Source organism: Callospermophilus lateralis, chromosome 9 (assembly GCF_048772815.1).
Source record: "Callospermophilus lateralis isolate mCalLat2 chromosome 9, mCalLat2.hap1, whole genome shotgun sequence".
NCBI lineage: Eukaryota > Metazoa > Chordata > Mammalia > Rodentia > Sciuridae > Callospermophilus > Callospermophilus lateralis.
Window position 1 is genome coordinate 70802031 of NC_135313.1, and position 19283 is coordinate 70821313.

The 19283-nt window shown below is 37.1% G+C and overlaps 1 protein-coding gene across 9 annotated transcripts in view; it reads right to left on the reverse strand.

Annotated features, from left to right (window-relative positions):
• The window catches only part of Pkp4 (plakophilin 4), a 243578-nt gene that overhangs the window by 25819 nt on the left and 198476 nt on the right, over positions 1-19283 (reverse strand). For all 9 annotated transcript variants that reach the window (XM_076865747.2, XM_076865751.2, XM_076865744.2 and 6 more), the window contains 2 exons: positions 13975-14107; positions 12476-12689 (listed from right to left, as the gene is read on the reverse strand). In XM_076865747.2, the coding sequence (XP_076721862.1) occupies positions 12476-12689; positions 13975-14107 (347 nt within the window). The remainder of the gene's footprint in view (positions 1-12475; positions 12690-13974; positions 14108-19283) is intronic.

A 19283-nucleotide genomic window follows, 5' to 3' on the forward strand; every position in this document is an offset into this window, starting at 1 on the left:
TTTGATTGTTTTGTAGGATTGAAATTCTACATGTTAATTTTTTATAACATATTTCTAAACTTAATTTAAATTAAAATTTCATTAGGCGAGTATAATAAGGATCTACCTGGTTATCAGTTCCTCCTTTATGTTCTATTATACATATGCAGGACACATAGAAGGTGCTCAAAAATATCTGTTGATGTATTCACTTTACATTCTGTCAGACTTAGCTCACAGGTATTATATTATCTCCCCTTTGTACCTTTTCTTAAAAATGAGTTTTCAGGAGTGTCTTTAAGGTCTGTAACTCCAGGGAGAGGGTCAAAACAATGTTCTGGATCTTTAATGGATAGTTGGCATAGTTGTACTTGCCTTTCCCACTGAGACCACCATCTCAGCTATGGGGATAGGAGAATCCCATAGCTGCTTCATCTCCCAGAATCAGAGCTAAGGCTTATTACAACATGCCAGAATCCCCATTCCCCAAACAGCAGAAGAGAAAGAAACAGTGTTGTTTAAAACCATGAAACCCTTGCTAATTGATTAGGCTTATCATCTGGTCAACTAGATGACTTATTGATCATAAAACAAGTCTGCCACTGAAATTCAGGTTTTCATTTCTGCAATTAAAAAAAAAAAAAAAAAAAAAAAGAAAAAAGTTGAAAGTTATTCCTGACCAGAAAAATGGCAATATTCCATTTCTGCTAAGTACTTGGCATTCAAGGGACCCACATAAAAGCAGTTTCGTCATCCTGTGTCATGCATCATATTATCCTCTAACCTTGTACTTTATATGTAATACAGAATGATGACATATGGTGTTGTTTTAACTAGCTATTTCTTACATCAAAGAAACTGAATACATTGCTCCCCTCCCCCACTTTCTATTTCTAAAATAAGGTTATGAAAATCCAAAGCAACAAGTTCTGATCAACAAATACTGGGCATGAAATGTGCAATTAAACATAAAAATCTTAGACATGAGATGATTATTTGGTGTTGCAACTCAAAGTAAGAAGCACCAGTCTTAAGACCAGTTAATAATACCTGTGTGTGCACCACCTCACTAAAATAGTAATGAAACAATGTCCTCTCCATTTAGTTTGTCTAGGGGTTCATTTAATAGGTCAGGAAGAATCTTGCTAGGGCCATAAGTAATGAATAGAAAATATGCCAACTCTCAAATGTAGCAAGATTTATGAGAAAATGGAGAGCTGTGGGATTAGCATTCTCCATCAACATGATAAACCTCTGGCTCTGATATCCTAATGCAAAATTTGCTTCAAAAATATTAAGTGGCACACTTGATTACTTCTAGTTCCTGAAGAAAAAGTTAAAAATAAACTATAGTTTGGTTTAGAAGACTTGAGGTTTTATTTATTTCAAAGCAATTAGCTATTTGTTGTGAGGACTAAGAATATATATATATATACACACACATACGCACACAAACTAATTTAGAAAACATTAGGAATTTCATGCATATTATTGTAGAAAACACAGCTTATTCTCTATCACAAGAAAAAGCACACATAATTACGAGTAACCAATAAGCACAATGAAGTTCTGCCACAAGAGATGAAAGTTCATTTTTCCCACAAAGAATGAATAAAGTAATTAAAATACCATTTCACATAAATCCTACGCTGCAGAATTTTGAAAGAGCTCATGTTTAAAACTAGCTTTATTGCTATTCTAATGGCCAACTGATAATTATATAGTCAAATTAGAAGCTGGCTTTACTGATTAATTAAAATAATAGCAACTATTTGAAAAGTGCATTTCTTAAAGGACATTAAAAACCAATCAAACAAAATTTGTAAAGTGTGATTTCTCTGATAGTATAAATACACAATAGCTGACATACTTGTTTTCTTTCTGATATAAAAGACAATCTTAAACCATTCATTTATATATAGCATTTGATTTATGCCCCATTTCCTAATTAAAAAACAAATGTTTGTAGACATTGCAAAAAAAAAAAAAAATCCAAGAGTATCAGTGTGTTCAAATATCACTAGAAACATCCTTTCATTGCCTTTCATGAGTCAGCTCAGCTGCAATCTGTCTATTCTTGATGTCTTCGTTTCAGTCATGCTCCTTCACAAGATGCTTACAAGGTAAGTAAAACTACCTGTTTTATTTTTTTTTTTTTAAACTGCTATGACCAAAAGACCTGATAAGAACAATTAGAAGAGGAAAACTTTATTTTGGGGCTCACAGTTTCAGAGGTCTCAGTCCATAGATGGTCAAATTCATTCCTCAGGGCTTGAGGTGAGGTAGAACATCATGGCAGAAGAGTGTGGTAGAGGACAGCGGCTCAGGACATGATCAGGAAGCAGAGAGAGTTCTGCTCAACAAGGACAAAATATAAACCCCAAAGGCATGCCTCCAGGGATATGCCTTCTCCAGCCATAACCTACTTGCCTTCAGTTACTACCCAGTTAGATTACTATCAGGGGATGAGTTTACTGATTATGTTAAGGGTATCATAATCCAATCATTTCACCTCCCAAACCTCTTGCATTATCTCACGTGAGCTTCTGGGGGACACCTTATATTTGAACCACAACACTAACCCAGCCTTAGGGGTATGAAGAATATTTTTAAAAAATATTTATTTTTTAGTTTTTTTTTTTTTTTTTTTTTTTTTTTTTTAGGTGGACACAATATATTTTATATTTATGTGGTGCTGGGAATCGAACCCAGTGCCTCATCCATGCTAGGCGAGCGTGCTACCACGTGAGCCACATCCCCAGCCCAGGGGTATGAAGAATATTAAAAGAGATAACAGATAGGGAGGACCTGGCCCCACCATCCTAGGATAATGTCAGCCACAACGACAATGCTCCAGTTCTGCCTGGTATGGATGCTGATCCTCTCCTAGCAACTTGGCATCCATGGGTTTGTGGAACATGCTGGTGTTATACATACCCAAGATTAGAAGCAATCTTAAAAAATAGGGGTAGAAATATTAATATTACAAAATTAGTAGTATCAGGGCTTCAGAATACATTTGAGGATCAGGGTGTATGGGCATCTAGTAAACCCACACTCTTTTCTTAATATTTTTTTTAGCTGTAGATGGACACAATATCTATCTATCTATCTATCTATCTATCTATCTATTTATATATATGTAGTGCTGAGGCTCGAACCTAGTGCTTCACGCATGTGAGGCAAGCGCTCTACCACTGAGCCACAACCTCAGCCCAAACCCACACTGTTAATAACAAGATAGGAAGCTGGGCTTCTGCTCTAAGGGCCCTTGCCTGTTCCTAGCATGGGCCTCCACTATTTCCTAGACAACCTTTGGCAAACACAAAATCTAGCAAAAATGCATCTCTTATTTCTTCTCTTTGTAGCTGCCCCTGAAGTTCTCCCTTTATATCAAGTGGAGACTTTATAAACCTCTGTAACTTGTGACTTTTTTTTGGTGGGGGAAGAATAATGTCAAGATGTTATGGTACCTATATCCTGTTACAACACAGCTACCTGCTTCCCTGTGTAGCCTTAAATCTATACACCTTATGTCTTTTAGATTTATGTTACCTCTAACAAGGCACCATACAGATTGAGCATCTGTAATCTAAAAATATGAAGTGCTCTAAAATCCAATTTCAGATTATGGATGCTCAGCCAGTAAAGTCTATGAAAATATTCAAAATCTTGAAAAACTCTGAAATCTGAAGTACTTTCCACCGCAAGCATTTTAGATAAGGAATATTTGACTTGTATAGATCTGTGCCATCCAATATGGCAACCATCAGCCACATGTGTCTATTGAGCACATAAATTATACAAATTGAGTTGTATAAAATACACATATGAAGATGCAACATGTTTAACATTAGAAAGTATCTTGTTACTAATTTTTATATTGACTAGAAATTGACATCATTCTTTTGAACTACTGGGCCAAATTAAATATATTACTAAAGTAAATTTCACTCCCTCCCTTCTTTCTTACTGTGGCTACTAGAAAATTTAGAATTACATATATTACATTATACTTAGGTTGGACAGAGCTGGTAAAGATCCTTGCTTGTTTGATGCCAGCCTCCGAACAAGACAGAGGTGAGGCACCTGCTCTCAGAGCCTCATGACAAACACACACAAGGTCTGAATGTCCTGTGTGGGCCAGGTAGGCTACATAGCTCCTCATGAAAACACAAAGGAGCAGGTACTACAAAGAGAATAGGTGATATGATTTTGTCAGATCCCGAGTTTTTAGCTGGAGAATGTCTAGGAAATAATGGAGGTATATGCTAGGAGCAGGCAGGGTCCCTCAGAGAGGAGGCCCAGCTTTCTCCTGTGGGGTCCAAATCCCACACTCACTACACTGTGCTTCCTCATCCTGGACAATTTTCAAAGTATGGGAGCTTCTGTTTGGTAGACCACCATGTCTGAGTTGAAGGAAAGAGATCTCAAAGAAGATCTCTGGGGGAGGAGCAGGATGGGAGGCTTAAGGAGGGGACAAGTCTGGAAGGTGGGCACAGGGACTATAGATGGGACTGGTGGGTGGGGAGATTTCAAATGCCAGCAGAGGTGTTACCCCTGGGATAATGGTGAGGCTAATAGCCCAGGAGGGGCAGGACCTATGTTCCTAAACAGTAGATAGGGAGGTGATGAGGACTGGAAAAAGTAAGGTGAGGGGAAGGCTCAAGAGGAGAAGGAGTGCTTAGTGAGAATCTGGAGCCTGATGTAAGCTGAGGCTGGTGTTGAAGAAGAGCCAATAGCTTGCATATGTGTGAAAATATAGTGCTGCTTACAGAAATGAGAGTCGAGGGGATAGTAGTGGGGAGAGAGCAGTGCTATCAAAAATGCCTGCCATTTGTGGCTTCAGGCTAATTGCTCAAGCTTTCTACTAGGACCATGATGCCACCATAAATTATACAGCTGAAATGAAATTGAAACAATGGGAAGACAATTACTATAAGAGTAGGACAAAAGTACTATCTTCAATTACAGCAAAATTCTTTCCTCTGGATAAATTCTGAGGAAAAATAAATCGTGGTTGGGTATATTCATTCACAGCTCAGCAGAGGTTCCTGAAACATGTGCAGTGGCTCCCTGAGTCACTGAACGTGCAGTACAGTTCCTAGCTTATGGGCATGGAGCATGGCTTCCTTCTACCTGGCCTATTAGGTCTGCTGGATGCATCCCCCACTGGCTGGACTCCTGGGCAAAAGGTAGTCCTGTTGGCCCAGGCAGCATGACGGGACCCGCCTCACTCACCCTGGTGCTCTGTGGGAATTCCTACACATAGCAGATGTGTAATCCTCATCGGGCATGGGAAAGCTCACTTGGGCTCAGGTGGGTGGTAAGAGGGTGTCATGACTTCATGTTTCAGTAGCAGAGGTGAGAGGATGCTCAGGTGGTCTGGGAAGAAAGCCTCCTAGAGGCAGTTGTGTGAAACTGATGTCGGGGGCTACACCACAATGTACACAGTGTGGTCCCAGATGACACAACAGATTTGAAGGGGCTCACTCCTACTGTAGAAACTTTTCCCCAAATGAAGGACATGAGTGATAGATCTTTAGTGTCTTTAGAGAACACAAGTGCTAGCCTGGGTTTCTGTGATTTTTGCAGGCACAAAGGTGGATCATAGCACTGTTGAAAAGATCTATCAATTTCCAGAGATCCATTTACAGAATCACATTTGCATTTCAATGTGTTTTTTTTCTTTTTCTAGGTAATTTTACTACTTTCTGGGTATGTTGAGAGGATTAATGATACAACGTGGCTATACAGTCCTATGGTCCCGGGAAAGGCATTTCTATAGAAAATAAATTGGCTTACAATTCAGAAATGCTGACTGAGAATTGCCCATAAGGGACATAAAGGATGGTTCCTTCTGTTAGAGAAGTTAGTAAAAGGGAACAGGTTACCTAAAAAGAAACGGGTGTATTGTTCTGAGGCAGAAGTGGCAGTGGCCCCTGTCACCCTTGTCATTCTGTATGTTTCTTCAGTGTCTGACAAAGAATTAGGTCATTCATACTATCAAAGAGATTTACCCCAGAAAGTCACTGGAGTCACATATTACACAGCTGACTTACATGTCCCAGGAACATACTTATTCATCTGTAACTCCTGCTAAATCTTCAACCTAGTTAGTGTCAGCAGAAGCTCTGAGACAAAAGAGCCTCAAGTCATAAGCTGCAGGACAACAGACAGACTCAGAAAGCATAAAGAATTGGAGGAACCTGGCCTGGTCCCTGGACATCTTCCTTTCAAATTTTCTCGATGTGTCATCACCTTCCTTGCACTTGCAGGCTGTCTACCAAGGGAGCCCGTGATTATGGGACCTTCCTTTTGCTGAGAAATTCTACTCTGATTGATGATGGACTATGCAAGTTTTTTTTTTTTTTTGGTGCTGGCGATTGAACCCAGGGCCTTATGCATATGAGGCAAGCACTCTACCAACTGAGCTATATCCCCAGCCTTTTTTTTTTTTCTTTTCTGATACAGGGTCTTGCTATGTTGCTCAGGCTGGGCTCCCATTCTGGATCATCCTGTTTTAGCCTCCCAAGTAGTGGCTGGGATTACAGGTGCATGCATGTCACCATGCCTGGCTGACTACTCACCCAAGTTCTATATGTGACCTTGGAGCCTCCTCTCTTGACTACCTCAGTTTGCCCAGCACTCTGACGCCTACTCAGAATATGAGGTTACCTGATCACTAATTGGACGTGACCAAACTGGTGTGAAGCCCAAGAATATTCTCTTTAATACCTGGTAAAATTCAGAGTTAAGGGTGTTTTCATTCTCTTTTTGGTGATAATTTGAAAGCACCATGGGAATGACGTTTGAAAAGGCATTTAAACCCCCAGATTTGCTCCTGTTCAGTGATTCTCGGTGGCCAGGATGGCCAGAGTGGGCAGAACCAATGCCAGCCTGCACATTAGGAACTCAGCCTGAAGATTCACCTATCCAACCTCTCTGGACCTTTTCTCCTCTATAATCTAAAAGGGATGGGAGAATGTAGAACAGATTTATTTAGGGTTCTTCCCAATTTAGGGTTCTCTATAAATTAAGAGTTGGCCTTTTGATTTATTGCCAATTGAACATTTAAAAAAATTGTCATTTTCTCATTATCAATTTTTATAGTTTGAAATGTTCTGGAAATGGGGGGATTCAATGAATCTAGGAATTCTGTTGTTATTGTTTTATAAAGTAGACCAAGTAATGAGGACTATTACTGATTTTGGCTGGGAAGTGGGAGGGAATGCTGCTAGATTTCTGAAAAGAACTCATGCAACTCCTACCAGTTCTAATGGTCCACTAAAAACAGCACAGGAAGAAATAGCTGCCTCTTCTCTGGACCAGAGAATACATGATTATTCAGAAGGTAGATTAATTAGGTCAAGGTTTAATAGTGTTTCATCCTGTGATGTGATGGCAAGTAACAGTTCAAAAGGCTGAGTGTTATGTCCTCTAAGTTCCTGCTCTTCATACCATCTATTGGTTCATCTACACCTTCCTTAGTGATAACTATCATTTTATTATTAACTTATGATCTAAATAAAAATATGGAGCTAATGATCAGGAAGGAAATATGTTCTATACAGTGTCTAGAATCTACTGCAGGAAGCCCAAAGTTTCAAAATAAATACTGTGGACATATTTTACTTAGCCATATGGGTGAATAATCACTTTCTAAATTGGAAGGAATATGAGTACAGAAGTTATATGAATGAAATCTATTATAATGGAGGAACAAAGGCTACTTTTTCTTATTTAACATTAGTGTTAGGAAGAAATGAAAGTGTGATAGTTTTGGAACATATGATGCATTAAAGCAGGTCTGCAGTTTCTGGGCAGTATCTGCAATTTCTATATTTTAAAAAGATGATGCTTTCAGAATGTTCAATAACTAGATTTTCATACTTTCTAGCTTAGAAACACTATTTAAAAATCTTAACAAATGAATTCAACATCTCTTTTAGTGACAAGATGTTCCCACTTTTAATCCATAGTTTATGGCCTACAAGACATTTATTTTATAACTCAACTGGGGAACAATCATACTTCATTCAGCTTTCATGTTTAAGCACCATCATGGTAAAGAGTCCCTTTGGAATGAAAAAAAAAATCACTCCAAGCACCCACATATATCAGCAATTACTTAAAGAAAAGCTCATTAGGTTTCAACCTGGAAAATGTTCAATACAATGAAGAAAACACAAGAATCATGTTACTTACTAGAGAACTATTTTAATTAAAAATGACAGCCATACTATCTTGGGAAAATATACTTGGCAAAAAATTTTTTTTCCTTCTTGAAAATAAAGCTGTGGCAAAAAATATAGCCCTGGGCAGTTATTACACTGAAAGCAAAGGCAAGACATATTTTTAAAAAGAATAGCTAAAATCTTTTCACTTAAATACAGTCAAACTGAAACAAAGAGGATGAGGATAAAAAGACTTTGGATTAATAACTGGGTTGAATTACTTAATATTAGGATAATAGAATACCTGGTTTCCAAGGGATAGCAATTTCTTCAAATTATATAACAATTTGAAGACAAAAGTTCAGTTTACTTAATTAAACATGATTTAGAGTTGACTGTGGTTTTTACTGAAGACCTTTGAGACCACACTTACAAAGGCCTGGTATTATGCAAGGTTGGCCAGGACCATGGTACTTGTGAATATCACTGGAAGAATACTGAAATTCTGATGATATTTTGTTTTCAAAAGCGTTTTATAGGAAATAGGCAGCTGATAGGACTGGTGAGTGACATGGCCACACAATCACTGTGCGGCCATGTTGGAGAAAGATGTGCTTTACTGAGTATGGGGGTACACTCTTCTCGTTAGAAGGAGTCTGGGTGGCAGGATGTAAGGCTGCACTGGTCTTCTTGCAGGGCGGTTCCTAGGCAAAATGAGCTTCTGATACGTTGTCTTCCTTATTTTCTCAAATCATAAAGAATGTCTTATTGCTTTTTGGACAATGCTGCTGCTCAGCCTTATCCCCAAGAAGTAATGAGTCCCTGTCCAAGTGGATTCAAATACATGATGGGCACTTGTATGGAAGCTGTGCAGATATTTACTCATTGGATGGCTGATTGAATGAACAAATTTTGAGGTCCCCTACTATCTTGTGATTCTACAACTTAAAGCCAGTCTATGAATAATTGACTTCAGGAAGTACTAATGAAAGAACTCAAGGAGCTTCTGATGTTTTTGTGTTTGAAAACATAATAGGGATTTATTTTCTTATTCTTAAATTATTACCAAACAACAGTTAACATTAACATTGGTAACATTAAATTTTAGGGTTGAGAAATTTGAATGAATGATTTTGTTGTCTTTATAAGTCTTTGACTAGAAATTACATACAGATACATATAGGGTGCCTGCATGTGCACACACAGAAGCAACTCTGCCGGATTTATGTTGTGACTTTGTAGTTTAATATTAGCAAGGCAGCGTTTACATAGAAATCAAACTCAGGCCTCTGGTTCAACTTTTTTACATACGACAGTTGAATGATGTGTTTATACATGGACCAATCCTATTTCAATGTTCTGAAAGAAAAAATTTCATGAGCAATCAGTCTACATATCAAAATCAATTATTTGTGGTAAAAGTATGTAGTTAAAAAGCAATTTTTAATTTTCCCTACTCTCTTTGATTATCATAAAAAATACTTCTTAAAGCCTGAAATCTACTGGCAGACATGTCCACAAAAGAAATATCAGTAGTTGTTCAGTTCATAGTATTACATTGGATGGAATACCATCTATTGGAGATATGATTCTTTTGAAATTAGAAACACTCATATCCTCTCTCCAAGGTCAGGATCCATGTCTAAAACATCTTGAGCTCTCAACAACTATAGTAATGCACACAGGAGTGATGGAGTGATGAAATATGGAGAGAAGCATCCAAATTAGCACTCAAGTCCAGAGTGTGACCCCAGATAAATTGGTATGTAAGAGACCTTCATATTGCTGTCCAGCTTTTTTTTTTCAAATAAATGTGATTTATTTTTAAATGGGAGGAAAAAAAATCACCAAACTTTCATATACCTTTTTTCCTATTCAACACTGAATCTTACAAACTCTTTGAGCTCACCCCAGGAAGGGCAATATAATAGTTTATCCCACAGGAAAAAACTCAGAAACAAATATCCAGAAAAATCTTATTTTGCTAGAGAAATAAAAACGCTGTGCATTAGGGATATAAGGACCAAACCATGAAATAAATGGCTAGCCAATGAAAAGAGACCCAAATTTGGGTAGAAGCTGTGTTTCTAATATCAGGCTGTCCCCAGCACATTGCTGATCACTCAAGGAGCTCATACACATCATTCTGCAGCTTTGTGACCACACAAGTGTGTTACTGTGGGAAGGTACTTGGACATTATACACTAAGTTCAAAGTAAGTGGAAAATAAATAACAAAAAAGAAAGAAAGCACTCACATACTTCAAGTAACATTGTCTCCTGAATAGTCAGCTTCAGGTGAATTTTTGGGCATAAATATAGTTGACTGTATTGAGTTCTAAGATGCATGTAACTGTATTCTTTGTTATTAATCCTATTTAGCTTGTTTTCTTTTTCATTCTATGTACACATACATATGAATGTGTAAAAAAAATTTTTTGGGGGGGCATGAGAGGTAGGTCTACATAAAGGCAGACAGTCCATTTCAAAGTTTAAGATTACAGATAAAGTATATCTTATGTTTAGTATGTAAATTTCATGCCTTATTGAGAGTAAGGAAATATTAATGCTGTATTCTGAAGATTTATATCTTACATGAAAATTGATTGCCCTTAGATATTAGATGCAAGATGGTTTGCTACATTCCCAAGTGTTACTGAATTATATCTGACAAAACCTACAACTTTGATTTCATAGTGGAAGCCAGCAGGGAAAGGGATTAATTTCAAAGAAACGTTAAAAATTTGAAATTAAACATCTCAAGCATGAAAAACTGCATAGCAAATATGAAACAAATACCCAAGTATCCACCACCATCTAGATTTATCAAATATTATCATTTTGTCTTGTTTCAGATTTCTCTAAAAAAATAGTGTTGGAATATATTCCCTGCCCATTTTCCTCTCTCCATCTTGCAGAGGTAATTGCTTTCATGAATCTTTTTATAATTCCAATTAGAAATTTTGCTTATTTCATGTGCTTATTTTAAAAAATAATGCATAGTCTCAATCTACATATTTTAAAATTTTATTCCAACAGCATCATATCGCAGCTATCATTTTGGAAATGTTTCAAGCTTTATCTGTGTTTCTATATAGAGCTCTAATGTGCGGATTTTACTCTTGTATGTGGTTTCACTGTACGAGGGTACTGCAATTTATTTAACCATTCTTCTGCCATTACATACTTGGTATTTCTCCTGAGTTTTCTACAATAAGCAATACTGTCATTAATTGCTTCCCCCTGCAGAATCATCCCTCTATCTCAACCTCATGTACTCCTGAATACAATTGTTGACACTGCAAAGTCCAATCTCCCAAGACAGGGTCACTCTCTCCTCCCTGTCTTCCCCCACTCCACCATGAAATGTTTTTCTAACCATCCCGTCTTCTTTATCTTGCCCCTCCCTGTACCACCAGACTGGCAACCTTCTTATAGGTCTCCCAGGCATAGGCTAGTACCCTTGGAATCAATCCTCTACTTTCTAACCCTGCTGAAAGAACACGTGTAAAAGCCTAAGCTCACCATGCCAAGCCATAATGTCCTCACTGACAAGTAAGTGCCTCCAAGTTCCTTAAAATAGGCTCTCATCTCTTACCAGCCTTATTTGCCTCCAAAAAGTTTTATAACACAGCATCCCCCTCCTGCTGGTTGGAGGAGTAGATGAATCCTATGCTGGGTCTCAGTCTCTGTTTGTGCCTGAATATATCCCTCCTGTTTACCCTGCTAATGTTCCTCTTCCTTTAGGTCAACTTAGATTTCATATTATCCTGGGAACTTTCCTACCTATCCTTTTGCCTCCTATGCTCTCTCCTGAGTCATAGCATTTAGCCACATTTCCTCTGAAACCCACAGAACCACCTAGGCTGAGTGTTATGTGAGGTCAGAGATTGGGCTTTATTCCCCTTATATCCCTGGGGCCTAGCAAAGTTACTAGGAATGTAAACAGGCATTCAGGCACTAGCTGAACTGAAGTGGAAAGGGGCCAATCCATTAAGTGTATTTTATTTTCATAATAAAGGAGAGCCAGTCTATTTCAAATAAGTAGGTTTACTATAGAATACATAATAAAAATTGATGTAGTCAGCCCTCTATGAACAAGACATCTGTTAGCTGATACATATGCATTAATAAGTTCAATAACTGATACTAATAGAAATGACCCTATAGCACTGTAAATGCCTCTTGAATCATTAGATTAACTCATACCAAGCCTTCTTCACTGTTGTGAGTATATATGCATATATATATAATATTCAAAGGCATAGCCTAGATTGTTTTCAATATCTTCTCTAGGAAAATATCACATTCTATACCTACCTGTAACAAGCTCCCGTACTTCTGCATCAATAGATTTTCTCAATAGTCGCAACAAGGCAGGTATCCCACCAACATTCTTCATTGCTATTTTATTTTCATCTGTGGACTTGCCAAAAACAAGGTTTCGGAGGGCACCACAAGCATTCTTCTGAACTTCCAAAACTCTGTGGTCCAAAAGGTCAACCAGATGCTTGATTCCCCCTAGTCTATACACCTAGAATGAAAAATGTTAGGTACCACGCCTAAGTGATATGTGATTGAGTAATGATCAAATAAGTATGTTATGGAGAGATCATTTCAGAAGGTTACTTTCTATTCTAAATAGTATGTCTTTTGTAAATTCTGAGGATGCTCTCTAGGACAATGTTCCTTTCCTGAGTTCCTGACTATAAAATGAGATGGGAGACCCTGGTGGATTAACGTTCTCATATAGGCAGCACAGCTCTTTGCCAGCCCTCTGAATGCACACTGGGAGTTATAATCTCACTCCAGAAGTGCAGTGAGCAAATATGCAAACACAATAAAGATGTATGCAGGGCCAGGAACATCACAGGAAGGAAGTTTTGATTAACCTCATTTAGTTTCTAGAATGGGCTCTCTAGAATAGGCTTCTCTTCCTACATTTTCTGTTTGTCATTTCATCAGCATATCATTTGAATGTTTCTGGGCTTTATTCCCTACATTCACCTTTAGGTCTGTAGCTACTATTTTGTTTTGCGCATTATACTGGTGAAAAATACTTTACTTCCATATGGCATTGTAGTGGTGGTGGTGGGGGGACCTAAAATGTTAATATAAGAGAATACTGACCAATATCCAGTAACTTGCTGTGCTTCTATAAATATCCAAAACTTCAAAATCTGAAGTAAAATATTCACATATTTAGCATAAAGTTTATAAATCCTTTTAACTTAATTTCAGTTGCCACTGATCTTGACTAGATCTCAAGAAATATATGAGCTCACTAGTTTCATAATTTTTATCTAATAGAGTTGAAAAAATATTTCTACAATGCAGGTTAAATTGATTTTTGCTCATGTTTTATAAATAAGCTAATGAAGTGGATGCATGATTCAACAAGGCTGAAAGTGCTCCAGGAACTGAAATGTATAGTTAAGTAGTAAAAGACGGGGCTGGGGAGATAGCTCAGTGGTAGAGTGCTTGCCTCACACACGTGAGGTACTGGGTTCGATCTTCAGCACCACATAAAAATAAATAAAGATACTGTGTCCATCTACAACTAAAAAGCATTTTTAAAAAAGGAAGTAAAAGAGTATATAGAATCAAAATGTCTCTTCACAAAGCATCTGGTAATTTCTTTTTTTTTTTCTTTTTGGTGGTGCTGGGGACAGAACCCAGAACCTTGCGCATGCTAAGTATATACTTTAGCACTGAGCTACCTCTCTGGCCCCTGGTAATTTCTTAAATATGCAAGCATCTGGCTGCTAAGCAGAAAAGCACTATCTTCCCCAAGTCATCCTCGGCACTGGGTATGGTACCTCCATCTTCACTTTGTTGTCGCCAAAGCATAGGTGCTGCAGGTAGGCTGCTGCATTTGCCTGGACGGACGGGAACTGGTGCTGCAGCATGTGAATGACTTCAGGCAACTCAGGATCGCGCCAGGCAAACTCCCTACAAGAGAAAAAGATGGCTTCAGAATGGAAGGTCTATGTGGTAATAACACATTGAACAAAATATTTGCTATGGGGAAAGAAGCTCCAGCTGAGACAAAAATTGGAAGCTTCAAGAATCCTAAAATTGGGGCTGGGATTGTGGCTCAGCGGTAGAGTGTTCGCCTAGCACAGGCGGGACCAGGGTTCAATCCTCAGCACCACATAAAAATAAAGGCATTGTGTTGAAAAAAAGAAAAAAGAAAAAAAATAAAGAATCCTAATATATATATACACACACACACACACACACACACACACACACACACAATCTAATTCCCCATCCCTATCTCTCCCTCTCAATGAAATACAGAGGCCTAGATGCTTATGATTTTAAAGAAATTATAACATGCAGACACTCAGAAAGAAATTCAGGGGAACAAAGGAAATTCTTAATATCAGTAACTTCCACTCAGTGTTCCCCCTCCTGATTCTAATTTTACATCTTTCTACCTATGTAAGAAATCTGCAGAAGCAAGGCTCATGTAAACAACTGCACTTGAGCTAAGTGAGATGATATGCCCGAGGAGAGAGACTGTGGAAAGGACAGAGCTGGTGTCAGCATACAAAACACAAACACTATGGGCACAGTGGTTCTTGGAAAACTTAAAATTAACAGGTACTCTTGATTATAAAACAGAAACACAAACAATTGAAAAAGGAAAAAAATATTTTATCAGTAATCCTGAATCCAGAAAACAAAACAAAAACCCACTGTTGACATTTTCTGGTCTTTTTTTCTCTATATGTGTGCACATGCCCATATGTGGATAAAGCATGTATATTTTTTTTTCTAAAAAACTGGATTATTATTAGATAGCACTTAATATGTCGTGAGCACCTATTTTGTCAGGTACTATTCTAGGTATTTTATACATATTAATTCACTTATTTTTACAGCAACCTCATAGATATGAAGTTGAGGAAGAAAGGCTAAGTAGTGGATCACATAGCTGGTTAACAGCACAGCAACATCTGGACTTGGGAAGTTGCCCTTCTGAGCCTGTTCTTCAACCACTATGTTAAACCACTTTTTTTTTTTTTAATATAGGGAGTATTATGATCATACTATTTATACATTCTTTTATACTTTGCTTTTTTTAATATATATATATATATATATATATTTTTTAGTTTTAAGTGGACACAATATGTTTATTTCATTTTTTTGTGGCGCTGAGAATCGAAGCCAGTGCCTCACATATGCTAGGCAAGTGTGCTATCACTTGAGCCACATCCCCAGCCCTATACTTTGCTTTTTTAAGGTGACATCACATATCAAATTTTTCTGATGCTACTTGACTGGTCTACACTTTGGGATCCTTATTGTACATGAATGATGCTTATATATATCAAGACCAGGTTTTTAGAAAATGGTTCATAGAACAGCAAATATGCAGACTTTCACTAAGGGATGTTATTAACTGTTAATCAAAAAATTAATTAGCATGAGTAAAACTTTAAAATTAACATCCCAATGATAGTTTATTGCCCTGGAGTTTTACTTGGCCTGGGAAGGCCTCAAAGCATTAACCTGCTAATCCACTGTAAAGGGCCAGGTCATTACATTCCTGCACACATACATATAGACCATCCATCCCAACAAATATTTAGTGAATTCTCACTATGAGTGCCATAGTAGGTTCTGGGGTTATATACATTTAATAAGGCATCCTTTTATATACAGGGCCAGTTATGCTAAACTAAAAATTTTACTTTTAATAATAACAAGCAGTTTTCATTAGTTGAGCTTACTTGGATCAGGTATTGCGTCAAGGATTTTACACTCATCTCATTTACCTTTACTTATACTGTTGACTCATGAGGTAAGTACTACTAAGTATCATTAGAAACAAACAAGGAACTAGGGATTAGTAATTAAGTGATAGAGTTTAGTAAAATCCAGGTAGTCTAAATATATAAAACTCCACACATAAAGAACATAAGGGTAATGGAGGTTTGAATCAGGAGAATGAGAAGATGAGACACGGGCACATTTACATGGAAGATAACTCTGGTGGCCAAGCAGAGAATGTACTAGAATCTAGAAAGACTAGCAGTAAGGAAACTATTTACTGTACACACAGGAATCCACAGTTGCTTAAAACAGAGCCATCTTTGATTCTTCTCCTTTCCTTATCTTCCTCGTCCAATTAATCAGTGGACTTTGTTGACTTGTCTCTGAAATATTTAATGTAAACCAATCAATCCATTCTTTCCATTTTTCCTAGATTACTTGGTTTTAACAGTCTTCTGCATGTTCTATCTGCTTCAAATAGCACCCCTTCCCTAATTCATTCTTTCCATAGTAGCCAGATAATCTAAAAATTGAAGTCAGGAGTGAGCTGGAGATTTCTGGTTTGGGAGACAGGCTGAATGATACCATCATTAATAAACATTAAAAATACAGCAAATACCTAAAGAGGCAGAATCATGCAGCTGAAAACAAAACAAAAAACCCAAACAAAGAATTTAAAGTTAGGTTGCCTGGGTTTACATTTTGGACCGTTCAGTTACTGTTATTTTGAAAACCAGGCCGGGTGTAGTAGTGCACGCCTGTAATCCAAGGGGCTTTGGGAGGCTGAGGCAGGAGTATCATGAGTTCAAAGCCAGCTTCAGCTACTTAGCAAGGCCCTAACAACTCAGTGAGAGCCTGTCTCTAAATAAAAGATAAAAAAGGGCTGGGGAAGTGGTTCATTGGTTAAGTGCCACTGGATTCAACCCTCAGTACCCAAAACAAAGACACAAAAAACCAAAAAACAAAAACCAGTTCATTATTTGGAGTTTCAGTTTCCCCATATATAAAATAGGTACAAAAAACTATTATTCCTGCTTATTCATAGGTTGGCTGTGACAATGAAATATGATGGTGTATATTAAAATATTTTATATGTTTTGAATTATAACAGGTGTTTTATTAACATTCATTATTCCTGAAAAATGAGCTTTTCTAAATAGGAGAATTCTATATAATACTTTTCCTTTTTTGCACTGAAACTATGTTAACCATTTTTGATGAAAATCTATATAAAACCTATTATGTAAATCTATACTGTAATTAACAGTACAAGGAGTGTGGTTTAATTTTTCTTGATGACTGACAATGATTACAAATATACATTTCTGTCCTCTTTAAATGGTACAGTGGTCAAGATTTCCTGACATTCCTGGGAGCTATGGGGGCCAGATAACACAAAAGAGCTTCTAGCTAGAGCAGAACAATTAGGCTTGGTTGACATCAATTCTAACCTTTAAGTTCAACAAATTGACACTGGAAAAACTGCTATGGATTTGTGTGCTGGTTGGATGGTACTGATGCCTGATAGGATTTGCTTCATTAAAACCTAAGCCTAGACTTCTGTTTTCAGCCACGATACCTAACTGGTTCTGGATTTTGCTTTACCATAAACAATGATAAAACCAAGGTAAATGTGTGATGAAACTGTTTTTAGGCTCTGAACAACAGGCAGCAATGAAATTCTTGAGGAGGGAAACAACCAAGCAATCCCATGTACACATGCTTGGCTTTCTGCCTAGTGGCACTTTCTGGGGCATGGTACAGGAGGCTGAGTCCAAATAGTACATGACGGACTCAATAAGGTGAGGGGGGAAATGCTAGAATTTGATGATGCAGAGCGGAGTACTGGCAAGAAGGGAATATGCAGAGGTGACCCTACAAGTCTGTGTGGGAACCATCCACAAGTCCTTAGCTGAACACTGGACAGTGTGTGGGCAGAGCACAGGTACATATCTGGTATGGAGGGTTGCTGCATGACTGAGAGCTGAAAGTATACTAAGTATACTAGTTTTTTTAGTTAAAAAAATTTATAGAGGCCAAGTGTGAGGAATAAAAATCAATAAGGAATACACTGTAGGGCTAAAATGAAACTGAAATAGACCTGACAAGGAACAAAACTAATTTTGACAGATTCAAAAAGATTTCCTAGTAATTTAGTTATCTGCCACAACAAAATTTAGCTTTCTAACAGAAGACAATATAATCCAGATTCTCTATAATGTATCAGCCACAACAGTTAGCATATAATCTAAATTACTAGGCATGAGAAAAAACAGAGATATATGATATATGATATATGATATATCATATATATATATATTTTTTTTTTCAATAGAAAAATAACCAGGGACAACCTACATGTTGGAATTATAAGAGGAGGAACTAAAAATAATAACATAAATGTCCCCAAAGACTTAAAGAAAGAGATGTATATAAGGTGTGAATAACTGGAGAATCTCATCAGAGACATGGAAAGTATGAAAACAGAACCAGGCTGACTTAAAATAAACACACGGACTCCCATTAATATGTTCAATTAATACATGCTAATCAAAAATCAACACAAAAAGAATAAAATTCAAGTATTTGAAATGAAAAAAAAAATCACTGGATAGGCTTAACAGATTGGAGACTACAGAAAGAAAGCATAATAAATTTGAAGACAGATCAACAATAAATAACCAATTAGAAAAATATAGAGAAAAAATGATGATGATGATTATTTTTTTTGTTTTTAACTAAAGAAAAGAGCTTAATTAATTTGTGAAATAACAAAGTAATCTTATATGTGTAACTGGGGTCCCAGAAGGAGAGAGTTTGGGGTGGAAAACAAATTTAAAGAAATAATGTCTAAAAATTACCAAACTACATTTCAAGAATCTCAGTGAAGCCCAAGCAGGTTAAATGCAAACTTAAGCCCATCAAAGTAAAACTGCTGAAAGCAATAGAAAACTGAAGATAGAAGACCCATTACATGAGAATGATATAAATGGTGTCTGATTTCTCATCAGAAACAACGGAGGTCTAAAGACAAAGAATAACATCTTTTAGAGCACTGAAAGAAAAAAAAATCTATACTTGTAAATCCCAAACTTTATATACAGTGAAACATCCTTTGAAGATGTAATAATGAGTGAAATAAAAACATTTTCAGATACACTAAAGCTGAGATAATTTTTTGCAAGTAGACATGCACGTAACATGAGGAAGACTAAAGGTGATTGTTCAGACTGAAGCAAAATTAGCTGAACTGGAAACTTGAATTTATAGAGAATTCTAAACAGTAAAAAGGTGGGTGAATATAAGTGACCATCATTTTTATTTCCCTTTAAAAGACAAT